We start from the raw sequence: 16,746 nt of genomic DNA, 5'->3' as shown, positions 1-16,746 counted from the left end.
GAAGTTTCCTACTTCGTACTTGGCTTTGCCTTTGTGTGGCTTTGCTCTGGATTTTGAGATCTCTACACATCTTCATTCCTTCACTTCGAATGGTGCTAGAGATGTCTCCATAGGTTAGGTTATCATAATCTATGACACCTAAGGGGTTACACAAGGTTTCTTAACCTTCTCACCAAAAAGGGTAGGTAAACCATTGATGAACTTCTCCTTCCAAAATGGAGAGTTGCAATCACTTCTGTGCATGACTCTGGTAGTAAACACATCTTCGTACCACCTAAAGTCTTCAAGTGTTTTACATCTGAGGTTACTCAACTGGTCGTAAATCCTAGATGTTGATGTTGCTGGGTTTCCTACTAAGTGTTTCATGATCGTATAGACCAGGGTATTGACTCCGTCAGGGATACCACAACCTCTATCTGTATCAAAGATGGGGAGACCTTCCTCATCTTTCTGGGCAGCATGCTTGATGTCTTCCCTGGATTCTTCTGTAAGGCAATTGTTCCACACATTGGAGGAGCTTACCTGTGAATCCTAAGGAAATAAGTCCTATGACCTCAGTATGGGAATGTCCTTCACTGATGTAGTTGTTGGCTACCATGGTCATATGCTAGAGTTTGTTCAGTGTTTCTTGTTCAGACAAACCATCTATGTTCCCATTCATAGAGTTTACTGAAGTTATTGAAACTGGCTACTGAGATTCCTTTCCTCGAATTGGAGGTCAGGGGGTGTAGGTCTGGGATACCAATTTCTGGTTAGGCTAGTAGGGGTTACCTTTGGGTGGGTAAGCCTTTTAACTTCTAAATTCCTGAACTGGCTTTCTAGGTGTTCTATCTCCTTGTCACTGTCTGAGGAGGTGCTGCTAGAACTGCTAGAAGCTGTATGGACGTCTAAAACAACTAATCTGTTGGTTTGAAGACGGGGATCAACACTGGTTCAAGTACTAACTGGTGAGGAGTGACAGGTTCCTTCTTCACTAGTTCTTCAAGCTTTTGGTTGACTATTTCTAAGGCTGTTTTATCCTTAGATCTAAGGCTGGGTTGCTTAGTTGTCGGAAGCTTGACTAGAGGCTTCTCTAAGGCTTTGACAGGTTTGCTAGGGTTTCCTGGCTGGGGAATAACCTTGCTGTCTATCTTGTCTTCTATCCTATCAAGCTGTTTTCCTATAACACCTAAACACTGGTTGGTGTAGTTGTTTTGCTCTATGACCTTCTTCACTACCGTTTCTTCTGGAGTGGTAGAGGTTTTGAAGGGAGAGACAACTAGATCTGTTCCACGGTGGTTGAAGACTATGGCTTCATGTGGTGGATGGTGAGATCTAACAACTTCTGGGGGTTTGGGTTTACCACTAGCGTCCTTGCTAGGGGGTTTTGTCCAATTGGTTTTGGTGAGCACACAAGACTTCTTGTGCCACTCGAAATGGTTCTCAAAGTATTCAAAGAAAGGGACATTACTGGATATCTCTTTCATGAATGTTTGCCAATTTTTGAGAACTTCTTTCTTTTGTTCCAGGGTATGGTTGGCTCTATAGGCTTCTCTTTTGAGTCTGTTTTCTTCTGACTCAAACTCGTTGCCTAGGGCATCCATATCAGGAGTGAAGTCTTTCCTGATAACCTTGAGCTCATAATCTATTTCAGGTTCTTGCTGAAACGGATCTTGGGGTTCTTGTTGGTAGGGATTTACCATATCACTACCTGTTGGTGATGGGGGTTTCTGACTCTTTTTTCTTCCTCATCAACACTGAATCTTGTCTGGCTGTGTAACAGGGTGTGCTAACTTGAGATTTGGTCTGGACTCCTTGAGCTCTAGATCTAAGTCTCTTCTAGACTTAGGGAAGGGTGCTAGAGGTCTGGATGTACTGCACTGGATGCAGGTCTATCTCTTAAGAGATTAGCTGGCTGCCTAAAGGTTGGTGTAGATCTGCTGGTGATCTAAACGTAAGTTCATCATAACATGATGGGGTGTAAGAAAGGGAACCTACTGGTGGTCTTAATCTAGAATGGTCAAAACTTATTCTAACCAAGCCATCGGCTAGTTGCTGGACAAAGTCTAGATCAGGATTCCGTGTAGGGTTCTGGATCTGATGAGTGAAATTCTCCGAATTGATTACACCATCTGACTGGGGAATCTCCGAGAGGGTTGTACTGGATGACCTAATGCTAGTGGAAGAGTTACTTCTAAACAATCTTCTCATATTCATGATTAAAAGCTTAGTTAAACAATTACAACCTAATTACTTTAACCTCAAACTTCTGGATCTATCCTTAGATCTGAGACAGGGTGTACACAAAGACAATTGCCTAATCTTGTACAACTCAACTTCCTACTGCCACAATCCTTACTCTGAGATAACTCCCTTTCGCTCACGCCCTATCCGTCGGGACTTATTGTTTGATGCGGGACACACACTCAGCCTGGGATTTACTGGACTTACTGGGTTGACAACGCACAGATCACGGTCTTACAAGTCTCAACAGTACACATCTGCAACAAATTGGATGGACAAAAACAGAAAAAAGAAGAATCAGGTAACTAGGAAACAATTGATCAACATGAACAAATAATTAATGAATAAAAGCAGATAGATAGGAGGCTCAGCCTTCGAACAAAAAGGGTAACAGTAACAATGGATCTGGAAGAGATGATGAATAGTAACTGGAGAGTTATCAGAATGTAGATGTAAAATAATGTAAAACAGTTAGGAGATAACATATATAATTCAAAATAATGAATAATGAACAAAATAATGGATAACTATGGCGGTAGAGCCAGCCAACTTGATTAATTCAAAATAAACTGTAACTTACAACACTACGATCGGCCAAACTTGGCTCTGATACCAATATATATATAGATGGATTCAAGTTACACCTGGTGTAATTTTAAAGAGTTACACATTTTTTAAACTATTGATTTAAGTAGATCCAACAGTCAGAAAAAGACCCTCACTAGTGCTAATATTCTAATTGATCTCATCTATTATCCCTTATTTAATACATTCCATACTTATTTTTGAACCCAAAAATGTTATACCTCAGACTCTTTCTCTCTCCACTGCATGTCTCTCTCTCTCTCCTCCACGGCTCTTCCACTTCCATGGCCAAGTCACCGGTAGCACCCAAAAAAAAAAAAAAAAACTAACAGTTGCCAAACTTTATTGAATAACATAACTATTGCTTTATGTTGAATAACACAACTATTGCTTTTATATACATTGATAATTATTCAACAACTACTTATCAATGTATAGTTCTCTATCTCCATGTTTCTAGAACAACTAAGCATCATAAGTTTTGCAATTTATTCTAACCTATGTAATTCCTGAATTTTATTCAATTTAACTTGTATCTAGATCTGATCAAATTTGAATCCTCGTTATCCAACACATTTCTTAGGTTTAATGTTTGGACTTATTGATATAATATAAATAAAGAACTCTTTTGTGCTTCAATTTGATTGAACAAAAGTATACCCCTTTCTTGCCCCAAATTTCGTGGAAAGTCAAATTTGTTAATCAATCTCCAAATTTTGTGGAAGACTTACTGTTTGCGCCAAAAATGAGGTTGATGGGCTGGCCCTCACCTGGGCTCACAATCTATTTGTAGTGTGGGCTTTGGATGTCCTACTTTGGGTAATTCGTAACATAGAGACCCAACAAAGCAACCTCTCCTTATGAATTCTGCTACTCTCCCTATTACCACTCTTCTGTTGTTCTCTTGCTTCCTCTATTCTTAGTTTCCTTTGGAATCATTCAACCTCCTTTTTTCTCCCTTAACTTCTCATATTTATAGCCCAAAATCAGTAGAGAGGGTTATGATTACTCTTGTGGTGAGCGGGAAAGAAGGTCCAATGTTATTATCCTTAAGTGGGTGTTTAGTTGGGAGTGAAGGGTGGTAAGAATGGCAATGAAACTAGTTCCCACGTTAGAGAATCTATCCAGCAGCGCTACTTCCCGAGGCAATACCAAGCATCTCAAGACTCACCTCCTCGGGAAACTGCCAACTCCTAATAGGTCGAAGTTGGCCAGTAAGGTCTCACCTTTGCCACTCATGTCATAACGGCTTCATTACAGTTTTTGGGCTTTGGATGGACATCAAGGCTTGTCTGGGCCAAGTTCATAGGCCTAGTAGAACACACAACCACACGCACTGCCCTAAGGCCTAAGGCCCAACAAGCTCAATCCCTTGTACACATGGCACCAACGTGATGGATTTTATAAACAATAAGCCTGAGGGGGAGTTGCGCCCCGTTCACTTACGAATTATCCCCATCTCCAGCTCAGTTTTTTGTTTCACGAGATGGTGGAAGATCGTGAAAGTTTTGCCTGCCTCTTGTTTTTTTGTTAAATGAAAGCAAAAAAGTGCATAATCATGAAATCCAAATATTATTTTAATAGATATTTTTTGGGTTCATAAATAAGTATGAAATGTATTAAATAAGGGATAATAAATGAGATCAATTAGAATATTTGCATTAATAAGGGTATTTTTCTGACTGTTGGATTTATTTAAATCTAATGGCTTAAAAAATGTGTAACTTTTTAGAGTTACACATAGTATAACTTGAACTCATCTATATATATATATATATATTTATGAGATTTAACGGTTACACCTTTTTTACACCGTAGATTTCTAAAAAATCTAACGGTTAAAAAAGATACCATTAAATGTTATTGCTTTCCACTTTTGTCTCTTTCCTTATTTATTGTTTTTCACTTGATTAAAGGGCACTTGCCATTTTCAAAAACCCACTTTTCAATTGAGTCATTAAACTCTCCACCAAACCCATATTCTTCTTTTACCACCATTCTCTCTCTCTCTCTCTCTCTCTCTCTGATTGCACGTGCTACCCTCTTGAGGGGCTGGGAAGCCTGAGGCAAGCTCTTATTTTCCTTACTTTGTCCATCAGATGCATCCAAAGGTTATCATCCAAGAAGTGAAAACAGAAGTTACCAGCCTTGTTATTTTTTTTTTTTCCTTTTCTCTTCTTTTTTCCTGTTTTCTTTGAATCTCACTGTTTTAGTGACAAAATTTGAGTGTCGTTTTTGAGGAGTGGTATTTCTAGGTGGGGCACGTAAGGAAAAAATTGAAGATGAATTAATAGCTGTTAAAAAAAAAATGAAGTATTAACTTGAAATTTGTTTCTTTGCCTACAATATTGTGTGCTTCTTGCGACTCATTGAAAAATATCAACATCCAAGCTTTACATCATTTACTAATAAATACTTCTTTGAGAACCTTCTAATTGATGGCGGCAAAAGTAGCTAATCTGTAATATGATACATGTATAGGAAATGTCATTGTTTAGTTATAAAATGGAGTTAGTTTTTGGATGCTTAAGTGCTTCTGGGGGCACGTATACTCATGTCGCCCGTATGTTGAGTAACCTTCAAATAGCATGACTGCCCTAAAGGATAAAAGACAAAAGACATTTTTCAGAGAGGTCTAGAGAGAGAGAGAGAGAGAGAGAGAGAGAGAATACTAGAAGAAGAAGAATACGGGTTGGGTGGAGAGAGTTTAATGACTCNGGTTTAAGAATAAAGTGTTGAGAGTCAAAATCTTCTAGATTGTATAGAAAACCCACTGGGCTTGCTTTCCCTTTCTTAACGGCCCTGGTTAACCGATACACTTAAAAGATATTTGTTAATAAATTATTTTAAAAAAATTTGACACAAATTTGATAAAAAATATAAAAAATGATAAATAAATAAAAAATCAATTGCTTTTTTAATTTACCATAAAAAATTTATAAAACTTTTTTCTTTTTTGTTAACTTTTTGTCCTTACATAATTGAGAAAAGTTAACAATTACCTTAAAGGCATTGATTTAGAAACTTTAAAAAAAAAAAAAAAAAAAGCATCTAACTTTTTTGATAGTTTTTTATATTTTACATTAAAGTGATATTAAAACTTTTCTAAGATTATCCATCAACAATGATATTAAAACTTTTCTAAAATTATCCATCAACAAATGCCCTAAGAACACTCATTATTACCAATAATTCCTTATGTAACCGCTACTTCTCCCAACTCTTGTGCAAATCTAGTTCTTACATTGCAGTAGTGTCGTAGGGGCAAGAGATTGGAGAGAGAATTTGGTATATGCGGTTCCTAAGAATCCATGTCCAAGCCAAAGCAAAAGCAATCCTTTGGGCGGTTAGTTTGGCTAAACAATTGATCGTAGATCAGATGGTGTTTGAAGGGGATTCCAAGGCCTGCATTGAAGCTTTGAGTAAGTGAAAGCCTGTCTCACAGTGGCGGCTTGTCACTTTTGCATAGGATGCCCTTCGGACCTTTCGGAGCAATCTAGCTGGAATTTTAATGCCTAGAGTTGGAAATTTGACTGCCATAACTTAGCGAGATGGTCCTTAGCACATGGTCCCTTCTTTTATAAATATTGTTCAGGATGAGGCTGGACCCTCTTAGTTTAGGAGCCTCGCTATTTTTTGTGCCCTTCTATCCTTTGTTTCCTCATTTTTTTCTGTTTTCCTCTCCCCTGTTGGGGCTGTTGGTGTCTAATAAAATATATACGTATGTACGTATTTTAAAGGTGATTATTAAGTAGTACCAGAGTACCTAATAATTTTTTGTATTGTGATCTATTTGGTAAGGTTTTTTTTTTTTTTTTTTTTTTTTTTTTTTTTTTTTTTTTTTTTTTACGTTTTTCTCTAATTTTCTAATTAATCAAAAATAAAACAAAGAAAATCAAAATCTCAATTTCTCACATTTTATATCAATACCCAAATGCCCATACAAAGAATCTACGACAGTAACATCAAGCAAACAAAACAATGATTTTATTTATTTATTAAAAAAAATTTAAGACTAGTCTCGAGCCATGTGCATGCGATGATGATTTCCCGAAGGCGCAACAAAATCAAGCAAACCTAAAATGAGTCTATTTCTCAATTAGCTTGCTTGGCATCCTTTATTTGGTTTCAAGTGCGAAATAAGAGCCTACTAGATCCTACAAGATCCTATTGATGATCAAATCTTTTAACTATGACAATTTTCCTCTGAATTGGGTGGGAGGAACCTACTTTAACCCATCATTACACGAAAATTTATATGACCATCAACATGTATTAAATCATATAATTCATTAAATCATTTAAATAAGGAAAAAGTTTAGCACTAAACTAATTTGGAGGCATCTTTCTCCAACTCACTATGTGGCAATTGAAAAGACCATCCATGTGCATTTTTAGACACATGATTTTTTTAATGAGTCATGTGACTTAATTAAATAATATATAGATAGTTTTATAAAATCACCACGTAGGGGATTGGGGCTTCAAATTGGTTTGGAGCTAAACGGGTATTAATATACTTATTATGTTCTTTTTAGCTTATACTAGCCTGCCAAGTTGGTAAGAAATATACTTATGCATACTAACCTGCCAAGCTGATAAGAAATTCTATTTGTTACCTAAGTAGCAATAATGATTTGACAGTATGCATCAACCGAAGGAAACTACGTTGTGGGGATTCTGTTCAGGTCCCTACTCTCAAGGATGTTGTGGGGCTTCTGTTCAGGTCCCTACCCTCAAGGATGTTGTGGGGCTTCTGTTCAGGTCCCTACTCTGAAGGATGTGAATATAGCACGGCAAGTTCTGGTACTTTTCCTTTTCTTTTCTTTTTTTCCTGTGGGGTGGGGGCTAGGGTTGATTCCTCTGTTCCTGCAATGTTACAGACCACAACTTTAGATATTTTATCATAGTCACGAACTCAGAGTGAGATTGAAAAGCTAAGCAGCATAACAGCCGAAGTTTTGACAACCTGGTGCACTTCCTCATTCTATTCATTTAACTAGAGAGGCAAACAAGTTAGTTATAGCCTATACATGCCCGTTCTTTTCCAACCTGGAGAGAGAGAGAGAGATAGGGCCAACAGGGGATAAAGCAAGGAAAAGATCAAGTTAGAAGGTTATCATAGCCACAATTGAAGACTTCTCCAAATGTAAGAATAGACCAATATACCAACATAAATTTAAGACTTCTCCAATTTCCAGGTGCAAACTACTAAGTGATCATTGCCAAAATTTAAGAATTCCTTAACTGTAAGAATGGAAAACATGCAAAACATCAATAATGTGCTACTTCAAGGGCAAACCGCAAGCTGTGTCAACGACTTATAAGCTTTAACTCAATCGATACCTCCTTTTCCCATAAGAAATAAGGTAGCGAGTGAGATTTTGACCACATGACCCATTAAAACTCATCCTGCAAATGATGAAGGGGTTTTCACATTCAACCAAATCATCAAACAAGCAACAACAACAAAAATATGGAGTGAACAGCTCTGGACATCCTCAATAGCAAAAAGATAATTAAAAAAAAACATCAAAGAAGCAAATATATTGCCGTGAATCTATGTGCAATGTGAAACAGTGAAAGTTTTGGAGCGGAGAAGAGCACACTGGAATCCACACAGAATATTGGAAGAGTTATGAATTGAAGGAAAAAAAGTGATGAGTCGTTAACTAACTTGCCTCTGAAAATATTTCTCCACTTTTAATGCATTTACCTACTACCTTAATATCCCAAATGCACATTTTGAAATGCATGAGTTTTCAACTGAAGAAGATGACAAATTATCATGAATCAAGAAGAGATATTGATGATGAGCTGCTTTGGACATGCGATAAATACACACTTGGACTAATTCCATGAGCCGAATGCAGCCATCCATCATATTCTAACTGTGAAGCCTACGAATGACAACCAGAAGATACCATACCAAAGGCAGCAAATATTTGTCAGATTAAATCAGGAAACAAATAGCAAATGTAGTTATAATTGTTAGAAGTTGGAACAAGTACTGGTTCTGATATTGAACTCAATATCAAAATCAACTGAACTCGTGCTCATGGGGATGGCAGATATAAGATGTTTCTTTCTGGATGCATTATCACTTCTATTTACCCCTTTAGCAGTGCAGTCACTGACTCTAATTTGGTGCACATGATCTAAGGTCCATACGAACTCAAGGTTGTAACAGTGAATACCAGACAACTTACTTAACAACTCTTCAAGCTTATAGAGAATAGCAAACTCATGCTGAAGACGGATCTCCTTTGTAATAGAAATCCAAGTACCTCAGGACCAAGAGCTTGTAGAGAGTAGTAAACTTAAGTAACTGCTTCAAAAGAAGCATCCTACTTTACATCATCATGGTTCTTATCAACATTATTATTTTGTATATCAAGCAACAACATAGATCCCATCTAAACTCATGTAGTTGCCACATAATACCCTTTTTTTTCAGTAGCTAAACACAGCCCACCCAGCCATAGGGAATTGTACCCTAACTTTATCCTCCACCCCTTGTATATTATGGGTTGGAGTTGTCATTTGGTCCAAACAAAACCTGGCATAATAGCCACATCAAATATCAATTAAATCGATACTTCACAAAAGAGACCAAATAACAATTGAAATTTCAGGACATGTGACTTTCCTTGCTTCTAAGCTGTTTTCTTACTGTAAAGCCAACCTCATTCAACATCAATCATCAACATCTTATTCATACATCCAACCAGCAGATAGTAAAGTCAATAGTAACTTTTTTTTAATGGTAAGTTATACGTGCACCTAATGGGATTTGAACCAACATCCTCACTCTCTATCTTATTCTTATAAGGGGAGGAAGTGTCATCTGAGTTATAAGCCATTGTCAAAAGAAGAAATTAGAACAGTAAGCTTTAACAATATTTTTCTGCGTCCAGGAAAAAGGGAACAGCGCAACAATTCTATAATCAATGAAACCGCTTGTATTCTGACGGGTATGACATTGTACAAAACTACAAACACAGAAAATTATGCATGCTTTATAATAATTTATTTCATTGGAGAATTTTTTTTTTTTTTTTTTTATATAAATCATAAAGTCAACTGCAAAAATCTAAAAACTGAAGCCACCAACTATATAGGTACCCTTCTTTAAAGTGCCAAACATATAGCGGATGAAAATGACTATGTTGGATACTTGATGCCCAAAATACACCGTACCTATAATTTTGAGTGGCAAACATTCTTCCTTTACGCAGTTATTATTTATAGCATTCTTTGAACATATGACTTATATTGAAGAAGTTTTAGAAGATTAAACACGCATTTATAAATTATAATTCAATTGACAAAAACAGTAATGTGAAAGTTATCTCATTTTTTTTCCAGATCAATATAAAAATACTTTAAAAACAGAGGTGAGAAATGGTTACAAGAAAATTTACCCTAAATGACAATTGTAATTTCCATTTTGATTATGGCTCTTCCAAAACTGAACTCTTAAGGCATTCCACTTACAAGCATTAATTGATGAATCTTCCATGGCTAAGATATTATCACAAACTGATCTGTACGACACCTTCCTTCAAATGCTCAAGAATTTCCAACAAATTGTAAATATCTAACTTTCTAAGAAGCCCAACTAGCCACATCTAGCTCCACGATTTCTTTTGAATAAGGTAGTACAAATTTTTCTAAGAACTTCTTATCAGTTATTTTGCAGACTGTAGTCAAACCAGGTTTCTTCTTAAGTGCATTTTCCTTTTCTAGAATCTCCAAAACTCGTAGGCGGGGTTTTAACCTGTGCTCAATGCTGCAAATAAGCAATTCTGGATGGCGAACTATATAAGAGATGTCTATGTTCCAAGCACTAAGCAGCAGTTCAGTTACCTCCTTGATTTTTCTCTCAGATATAGAAAAAACCTGAGGCACCCTCCTAAACACATCCAGAATATCATTTTCTGAAAACCCCAGACTTCGAAAAAGCTTCAACTTCAGCTCCCAATTCTCATGTGTCATTGAACTCACTGTCCGAAGAGCAGCAAGAAACATCTTAGACTTCCTATCAAAACCCATTTCTTCAACCGTTTTAACGAAATCCTGAATGCTCTCCGGCTTATGCAAAAAAAACCTTGGAAAATTAAACATATATTTAACAATCTGAGACGAACTGACTCCACAACCCTTCATAAATTCTATGTTGGGCTTCATAGTTTTCTCCAAATCATGCTTCAAAAACCACCCAGAAACCTTCAAGGCCCTAATGACCTCAGCATTTGAACCCAGAATAGTCTTCAACATCAAAATTGAGGGTCCAAGCCGATTATCTGCACTCCGTTTGAGAATCCACGGGTCAGAAGATACAATCTCGGCAATGTCATTGGGCGAAAAGCCCAAGTTTTGGAAAATCTGAATTTTGGGTTTAATGTTACTGGCAAGATTGGCAGTAAGAACTTCAGGGACTCTCTTAACCACTTCCTCGATGTGGGTTTTGGAGAAACCGCTCTCCTTGAGGAATGAAAGCATGGAATCCACTTCTATAGGTCTTTTCAGACAAGTTATCACTGATGAGGCTTTAAGAGCTACTTCATGGGAAAACTGGTGCTTATTGATCAAGTAATCCAACACTGTTACAGTGGGCTTTGATTCTTTGGGTCTGGAGGAGAAAAATAAGAGGGAGATAGAGTAGGGGATTGGGATTTTGTGGAGATGTGAAGGGTTTTGTAGAGAGAATGAGATGAGGGTTTTGCAAAATCCTAGTCTCATTTCAACTCCTGCAAAATTTACTTCTAAGTTCTAAGCTACAATCAGAATTCTCCAATCAAAAACATATATAGCAAAGAGTGTATAAAGAATAAAAATTGCACATGTTATTGTGAAGCATGAAAAACTCAAGCTTGCCTTGCAATTACAGTGGTGCCATTGCCAACCAGAACTTCCTCATCCTGCTGAGAATTAGGGTTTTAGAATTTGGAGTCACCACAATTTATCGATAGTTGGAGCCGACAATGTTACTTTTTCAACATTAGGCCCAGTAATATTTTGTCACGGAGATTAGGCCCAAAATCTTTTTTTATTTTTTATTTTTTAAATCACTTAGGCCGAACCTCAGACCATCAAAATTAGAACGGAATTGGGAAGTGTCTGTCTTCCTCCTTTCATTGTTCTGATAGAATTTTTTATTTTTTATTTTTTATTTTTAATTTCAACTGTTTTGTTTATGACACGTTATTGAAGTTTAAAGTAAAAATTTAATGGATAAATTTTTAAGAAATAAATGGAGTTAATGAGATTGAAAATAATAATATAAAAATAGGTTTGGTTATGACTATAAAACAGAAAAGAAAGGGAGAAAAATATTTTACTATAATACCAATAATGTTATATGGTGGCAATTATAATTAGGTTGTGCTCTGTCAAAGTTGATGTGATTACAAATTTATTAGAAATGAACGTCATAGATTGCAACTTTCTTTAAAAAAAAAAGTTGATGAGATTACAAATTTACAATCACTTTAATGTATAATAATTATATCATTTATAAATTTAAAACATGGTTTAGTTAAAGGGTACCCTGAAGACATTTATTAATGGACTATTTTAGAAATAAATTTGTGGGGGCTTAAGGACCGAGGAAGGATAAAACCACTGTGACCATCGTTCGTTCCTCAGGTGAAAGCACTTTAAACCCGAGGAGGGGGGTCACTCGTGGAGAAGAGGGGAAGAGACAAAATACCTCCTAGAAATTTGGGTGGAAAGAATGGTGTTTAGAGAGAGATTTGAGGTAGTTGAAAGAAGTTTCCTGTGAAAGCTCACCTACTACCTCTGCATTAAATGATTGGCAGCAGTTTTATCAGCTGTATTAATGAGAAAATGACTCATGAACAATAGGTTCATAGCTAAGCAGCTCCTTCTACCAACTTTAACAAGAATCTAATGGGACAAATGTCCTAAGAAGGACCTAGAGGATTGCAAATAGAGGGCTAGGATGCAAGAAGCATGAGAGTATATAAAGGAAGAGAACTTCCAGATTCCAGATGAAAGGGGGCCAAAAAAAATCAAGAAAAAGATATTAGAACAAGAATAGTAAGAGAGAGAGAGAGAGAGAGAGAGAGAGAGAGAGAGAGAACAATGTGTATCCTTGCATAAAAACATCGTCCTTGGGCGAGCTTGTAAAGAACCATCAATATACTTATTTTTAACTACTGTTCATTGCCTTCCTGTTCGAATCTTTGGACTTGAGCCCGATTTATTTTATCCACTCTCTAAACAAATTTTTATCTGTTTGGGCCTAGTTAAGCGGTACGGGCTTCACTAATCTAAGTGGATTTGGGCCCCTTATTTTCGTGTCCTTACAATTTTAATACCACTTTTATTAGAAATATAAAAATTTGTAAAATTAGTTCTTTTTTTTCTTTTCCCATCAAAATTTTATAAAAATATTTCCTAAGCTAATAACTTTAGAGCATTCGTTAACCTTTTTTTTTCCTTAAAATATTAAGAAAAGTTTGTTAGGTAAAAGGAAGGGGGGGGGGGGATTTTAGATTTTGCTTGAATTATTCAAGAATATATATATATATATATATGTCATACTATATGTCAAACTTCATTGTAACATTAACACCTCATAATGATATTAACACAATTTTTTGTTTCTTCCACTGTTAATTACCCACAATTACTTTCACCAAACACAGGCACAAACAGCTAAACAATCCTCCTGTTGGTAGACAGTACAAAAACACATCAAAACGAATAATATTTGCAACCTCCACATTCTCTCTAGTCCCTATTGATGTTAATTCAATTAACTGGTAGTGCAGAAACTAATATAAACAATGACTTAACAATCATTTTCCATCCATTTTACTGCAACCAGACACAGGCTAATAAAAAAAGAACCAAACAAAATGAGACTCAAATCAAAGCCAATATTTAACAAAATCTAGCAAACAAAAAATTTAATCATTATTAAACTTTGTGTCCAAAATCCTAACTAATGACAGTCACTATTTGGCTGCTGAGAAAGCCTAGGAAAAGACAACCAAAAAAAAAGGGCATAGGTGATAGTTTAAACTCCAAAATTGACTTAAATTAGAATTATTAGAACAGGGCCAAGGATTAGCAAAAGCAACCCTAAGCCTAGCATTCTCTGCTCAAGCAGTAAATTTGCTTATAAGAAATGCACACTGAAAAGAGAAAAACAAAATCAATAAGATTGACCTCAATTCAACACTTCCAACTATCATTCCTCAAATGTAATTTAACTAACTTCACCCATTCATATTGAGAAGTTTCTTCAACTCAGGGATTGAAACAATTACAACCTTAGTTTCTGCATCAAAAGTACTAGCTAAAGTTATATACAAATTAAGCTATACTAGCTAAAGTTACTTTTCACAATGATAGTGGCAAAACTGAAGGTGATATTATAGTTAAAGTTAATTTTCACATTTACTTACCCCCATCAAGTAAAACCAAGCTCTCCATTGAATTAGCCGAGAAAGCCACCCAATTAGCATCTTCAATGGCGAGAATGTTCTGATTTTGACTCTCAGGGTCAATTGAAACCATCCCAGTGGCATTCTTAATGAGAAGTTCACCATTGTTAGTACAGCCAAAGAAATGACCAGTCAAAACCCATTCCATTGGTATCACAAATTTTCTAGTCCAAGACTTGGCCACACCGTACTCCTCCATAACCCATATGTGGCATAAGATTCTCCCACCACGCTCATTGCCATGATCACGAGTGAAAACAAAATCAGCTGGCGATCCATTGTACACTGCAAGTTCAGTGAAATTTATAGACACTAAATCTAAGTGATTACGAGGCATCATTATCTCATTGAAGCTCTCATCACTAATGTCAAAGGATAAAATGAAAGAATAGCCAACAGTAAAAGCTAAAGCGTGCGGAGCTCCATTATAAAATTTGAAAGGTCCCCAAACATCACAAATAGTCCCAATGTTGGGTTCATACCCTCTCAAGGACTCCATCGATACTACAACCTTTCTCCACGAATCCGAACTTAACGTGTAAATCTCTGCTTCAGCGTCTGATTCATTGAACATCGCATTACACACAATTCTCAGAATCTTGAAGTCGTTGTTCAGAGAATCATAAGCAAATCCAATAGCGGCTCTTTCATTATGCTTGCGATTAAAGCGAGTAGCTACAAGTTTCTTGAACATTCTAATACTTGGGTTCCACAAATAAATAATGTGACAAAGTTCTTTCTCACGACTAGCTAGGCAGAACAAGCCATTACAGAAACCAACAATCATGTACTTGCCAAAAAAAGAGGAGATTTCAAACCTAGAAAACTGGGTCAGTGTGCGGTCGTTGTTGCAAACAACCGTACACAATTCTTTGGAAGATGATGAACTATCCTTATCCTCTGTAGTATATAGCAAATACCCACTGTGAGTGTTTGTGGACATTGATGATTCGGATTGGTTGAGGTTGAGCTTCAAGTGTTTGTTGATGAAAGTGGGGTCAGTGATGATGGAGTTCCAAGATTTCGAAACGCACCTGAATCGGGTTAAGGATTTCACTGGTAGGTGACCCAGGATGTCTTCTACGACGGCGTCTTGAACACGCTCACGCATTGTTGTTGTAGTTTGAGACATTAGGAAGGGACCAAGTTTAAGGTTTCAGGTTTTAGTTTGTGTTTTGACTTTTGAGTGAAAAAAAATGAAATGAAGGAAGGGAATGGAGGACTCTCTCTGTTTATGTGTCATAAAACTCATACGGAGGAGAACAGTGAAGGAAAATAATAATCTATTGGGCCTAAGCCTCAGAATAACCACTAAGCCCAAGAAGGCTTTATTTACCCCAACTGAATCACTCTCAAGTCCCAAGCCTGCTCAGTTGACCTTCATCGAGCCATCCAGAGCATCCTATTCAGGTCTCGTGAATTTTCACTTACTTTTTCACCACCCAAGCCTCCTAACCCTTTGCTGCCTGCTCCCTCTTGGACGCCTCCACCCCCTGGTGTGATCAAGCTTAACACTGATGCTGCTACTTCACCCTCTGGCGCAGCGCTAGCAGTCGTCGCTAGAGACTCACAAGGAATTGTTCTAAAGGTCTGGGCTAGATCAACCCCTAAGCTTCCCCCCCCCCCCCAGAGGTGGAGCAACGTTTGCTTTGAAGGAGACTCCAAGGTCTGCATTGATGCCATTCTTGACTGTGGCCCTTGTCCTGCCTGGACCTTATCCCATTTTGTTTCAGACATTAAAGATTTAGCTATTTCCTTTTCGTCTTGTTGCTTTGTTTGGGCAAGTAGAGTTTGCAACTCTGCTGCACATTCTGCAGCAAAGTTTGCTCTCACTTCCAATAGCTCTTGTTTTTTTAATTCGGCTAATCTTCCTCCCTGGCTTGCTGAAGTTTGTAAGGAAGATGCCCCACCTTGTACTTCGTTTTAGCTTAATATATTGAAGTTTATCAAAAAAAAAAAAAACTAGTATTACTATTTTTCAGTGACACTAGTATAACTATTTTTGTGTGTGTTTTAATAAGTATTATTGTTTACTCAATAAAAATAGGAATGTTTTTCCCACATTGATTGGGTGTATTTAGTGTCCGCTGTTTATAACCACAGTCTACAACTACAAATGTTAGACCCTTTTATAGTTGTACTTTGGTTATGCAATGTATTATAAACTCCGTTTAAAAAACGAGTATTACTATTTTTGCGTGTATTCTAATAAGTTTTATTGTTTATTCCAAAAAAAAAAAAAAAAACTAGTTACCTAATGTACAAGAAATGCTTCATCTAATTTTTTATGAGAAAAAGATGTTTCATCTATTGAATTGTCTAAACTACAAAAAAACTTCACCATTATAAAAACAAACAAACAAAAAACGTGTAGCCCGATCATGATCAAAATCAATTGGATACTACTTGTGGTCCCCAAACCTACTAGGGCTATGGTACTGGGCGAAGGATTTGGGCC

The 16,746-nt window shown here is 36.7% G+C and overlaps 2 protein-coding genes across 5 annotated transcripts; both read right to left on the bottom strand.

The window, feature by feature from the left end:
- Positions 1 to 5,124: 5,124 nt before the first annotated feature.
- On the bottom strand, positions 5,125 to 11,807 carry LOC111998033 (transcription termination factor MTERF8, chloroplastic). 4 transcript variants are annotated; one of them, XM_065765009.1, is made up of 4 exons: positions 10,233 to 11,807; positions 7,778 to 7,860; positions 7,396 to 7,677; positions 5,125 to 5,405 (listed from the first exon to the last, which is right to left on the bottom strand). In XM_065765009.1, the coding sequence occupies exon 1, from the start codon at positions 11,551 to 11,553 to the stop codon at positions 10,417 to 10,419; it is 1,137 nt and encodes a 378-aa protein (XP_065621081.1). In that variant the 5' UTR covers positions 11,554 to 11,807; the 3' UTR covers positions 5,125 to 5,405; positions 7,396 to 7,677; positions 7,778 to 7,860; positions 10,233 to 10,416. The 4 variants fall into 4 exon arrangements, with proteins under 4 accessions (XP_065621081.1, XP_065621080.1, XP_023885919.1 ...); XM_065765008.1 differs by lacking the exon at positions 5,125 to 5,405 and adding an exon at positions 8,057 to 8,220 and having other exon boundaries at positions 7,062 to 7,677; XM_024030151.2 differs by lacking the exon at positions 5,125 to 5,405 and having other exon boundaries at positions 7,062 to 7,677.
- Positions 11,808 to 14,203: 2,396 nt separating this feature from the next.
- Positions 14,204 to 15,503, bottom strand: LOC111999165 (F-box/kelch-repeat protein At3g23880). The gene has a single exon (XM_065765024.1). The coding sequence runs from the start codon at positions 15,418 to 15,420 to the stop codon at positions 14,242 to 14,244; it is 1,179 nt and encodes a 392-aa protein (XP_065621096.1). The 5' UTR covers positions 15,421 to 15,503; the 3' UTR covers positions 14,204 to 14,241.
- Positions 15,504 to 16,746: the final 1,243 nt, after the last annotated feature.

The sequence above is a fragment of the Quercus suber genome, unplaced genomic scaffold (assembly GCF_002906115.3).
Source record: "Quercus suber isolate HL8 unplaced genomic scaffold, Cork oak 2.0 scaffold_600, whole genome shotgun sequence".
In the NCBI taxonomy this organism is placed as follows: domain Eukaryota; kingdom Viridiplantae; phylum Streptophyta; class Magnoliopsida; order Fagales; family Fagaceae; genus Quercus; species Quercus suber.
This window is presented reverse-complemented; position numbering and strand designations above follow the sequence as displayed.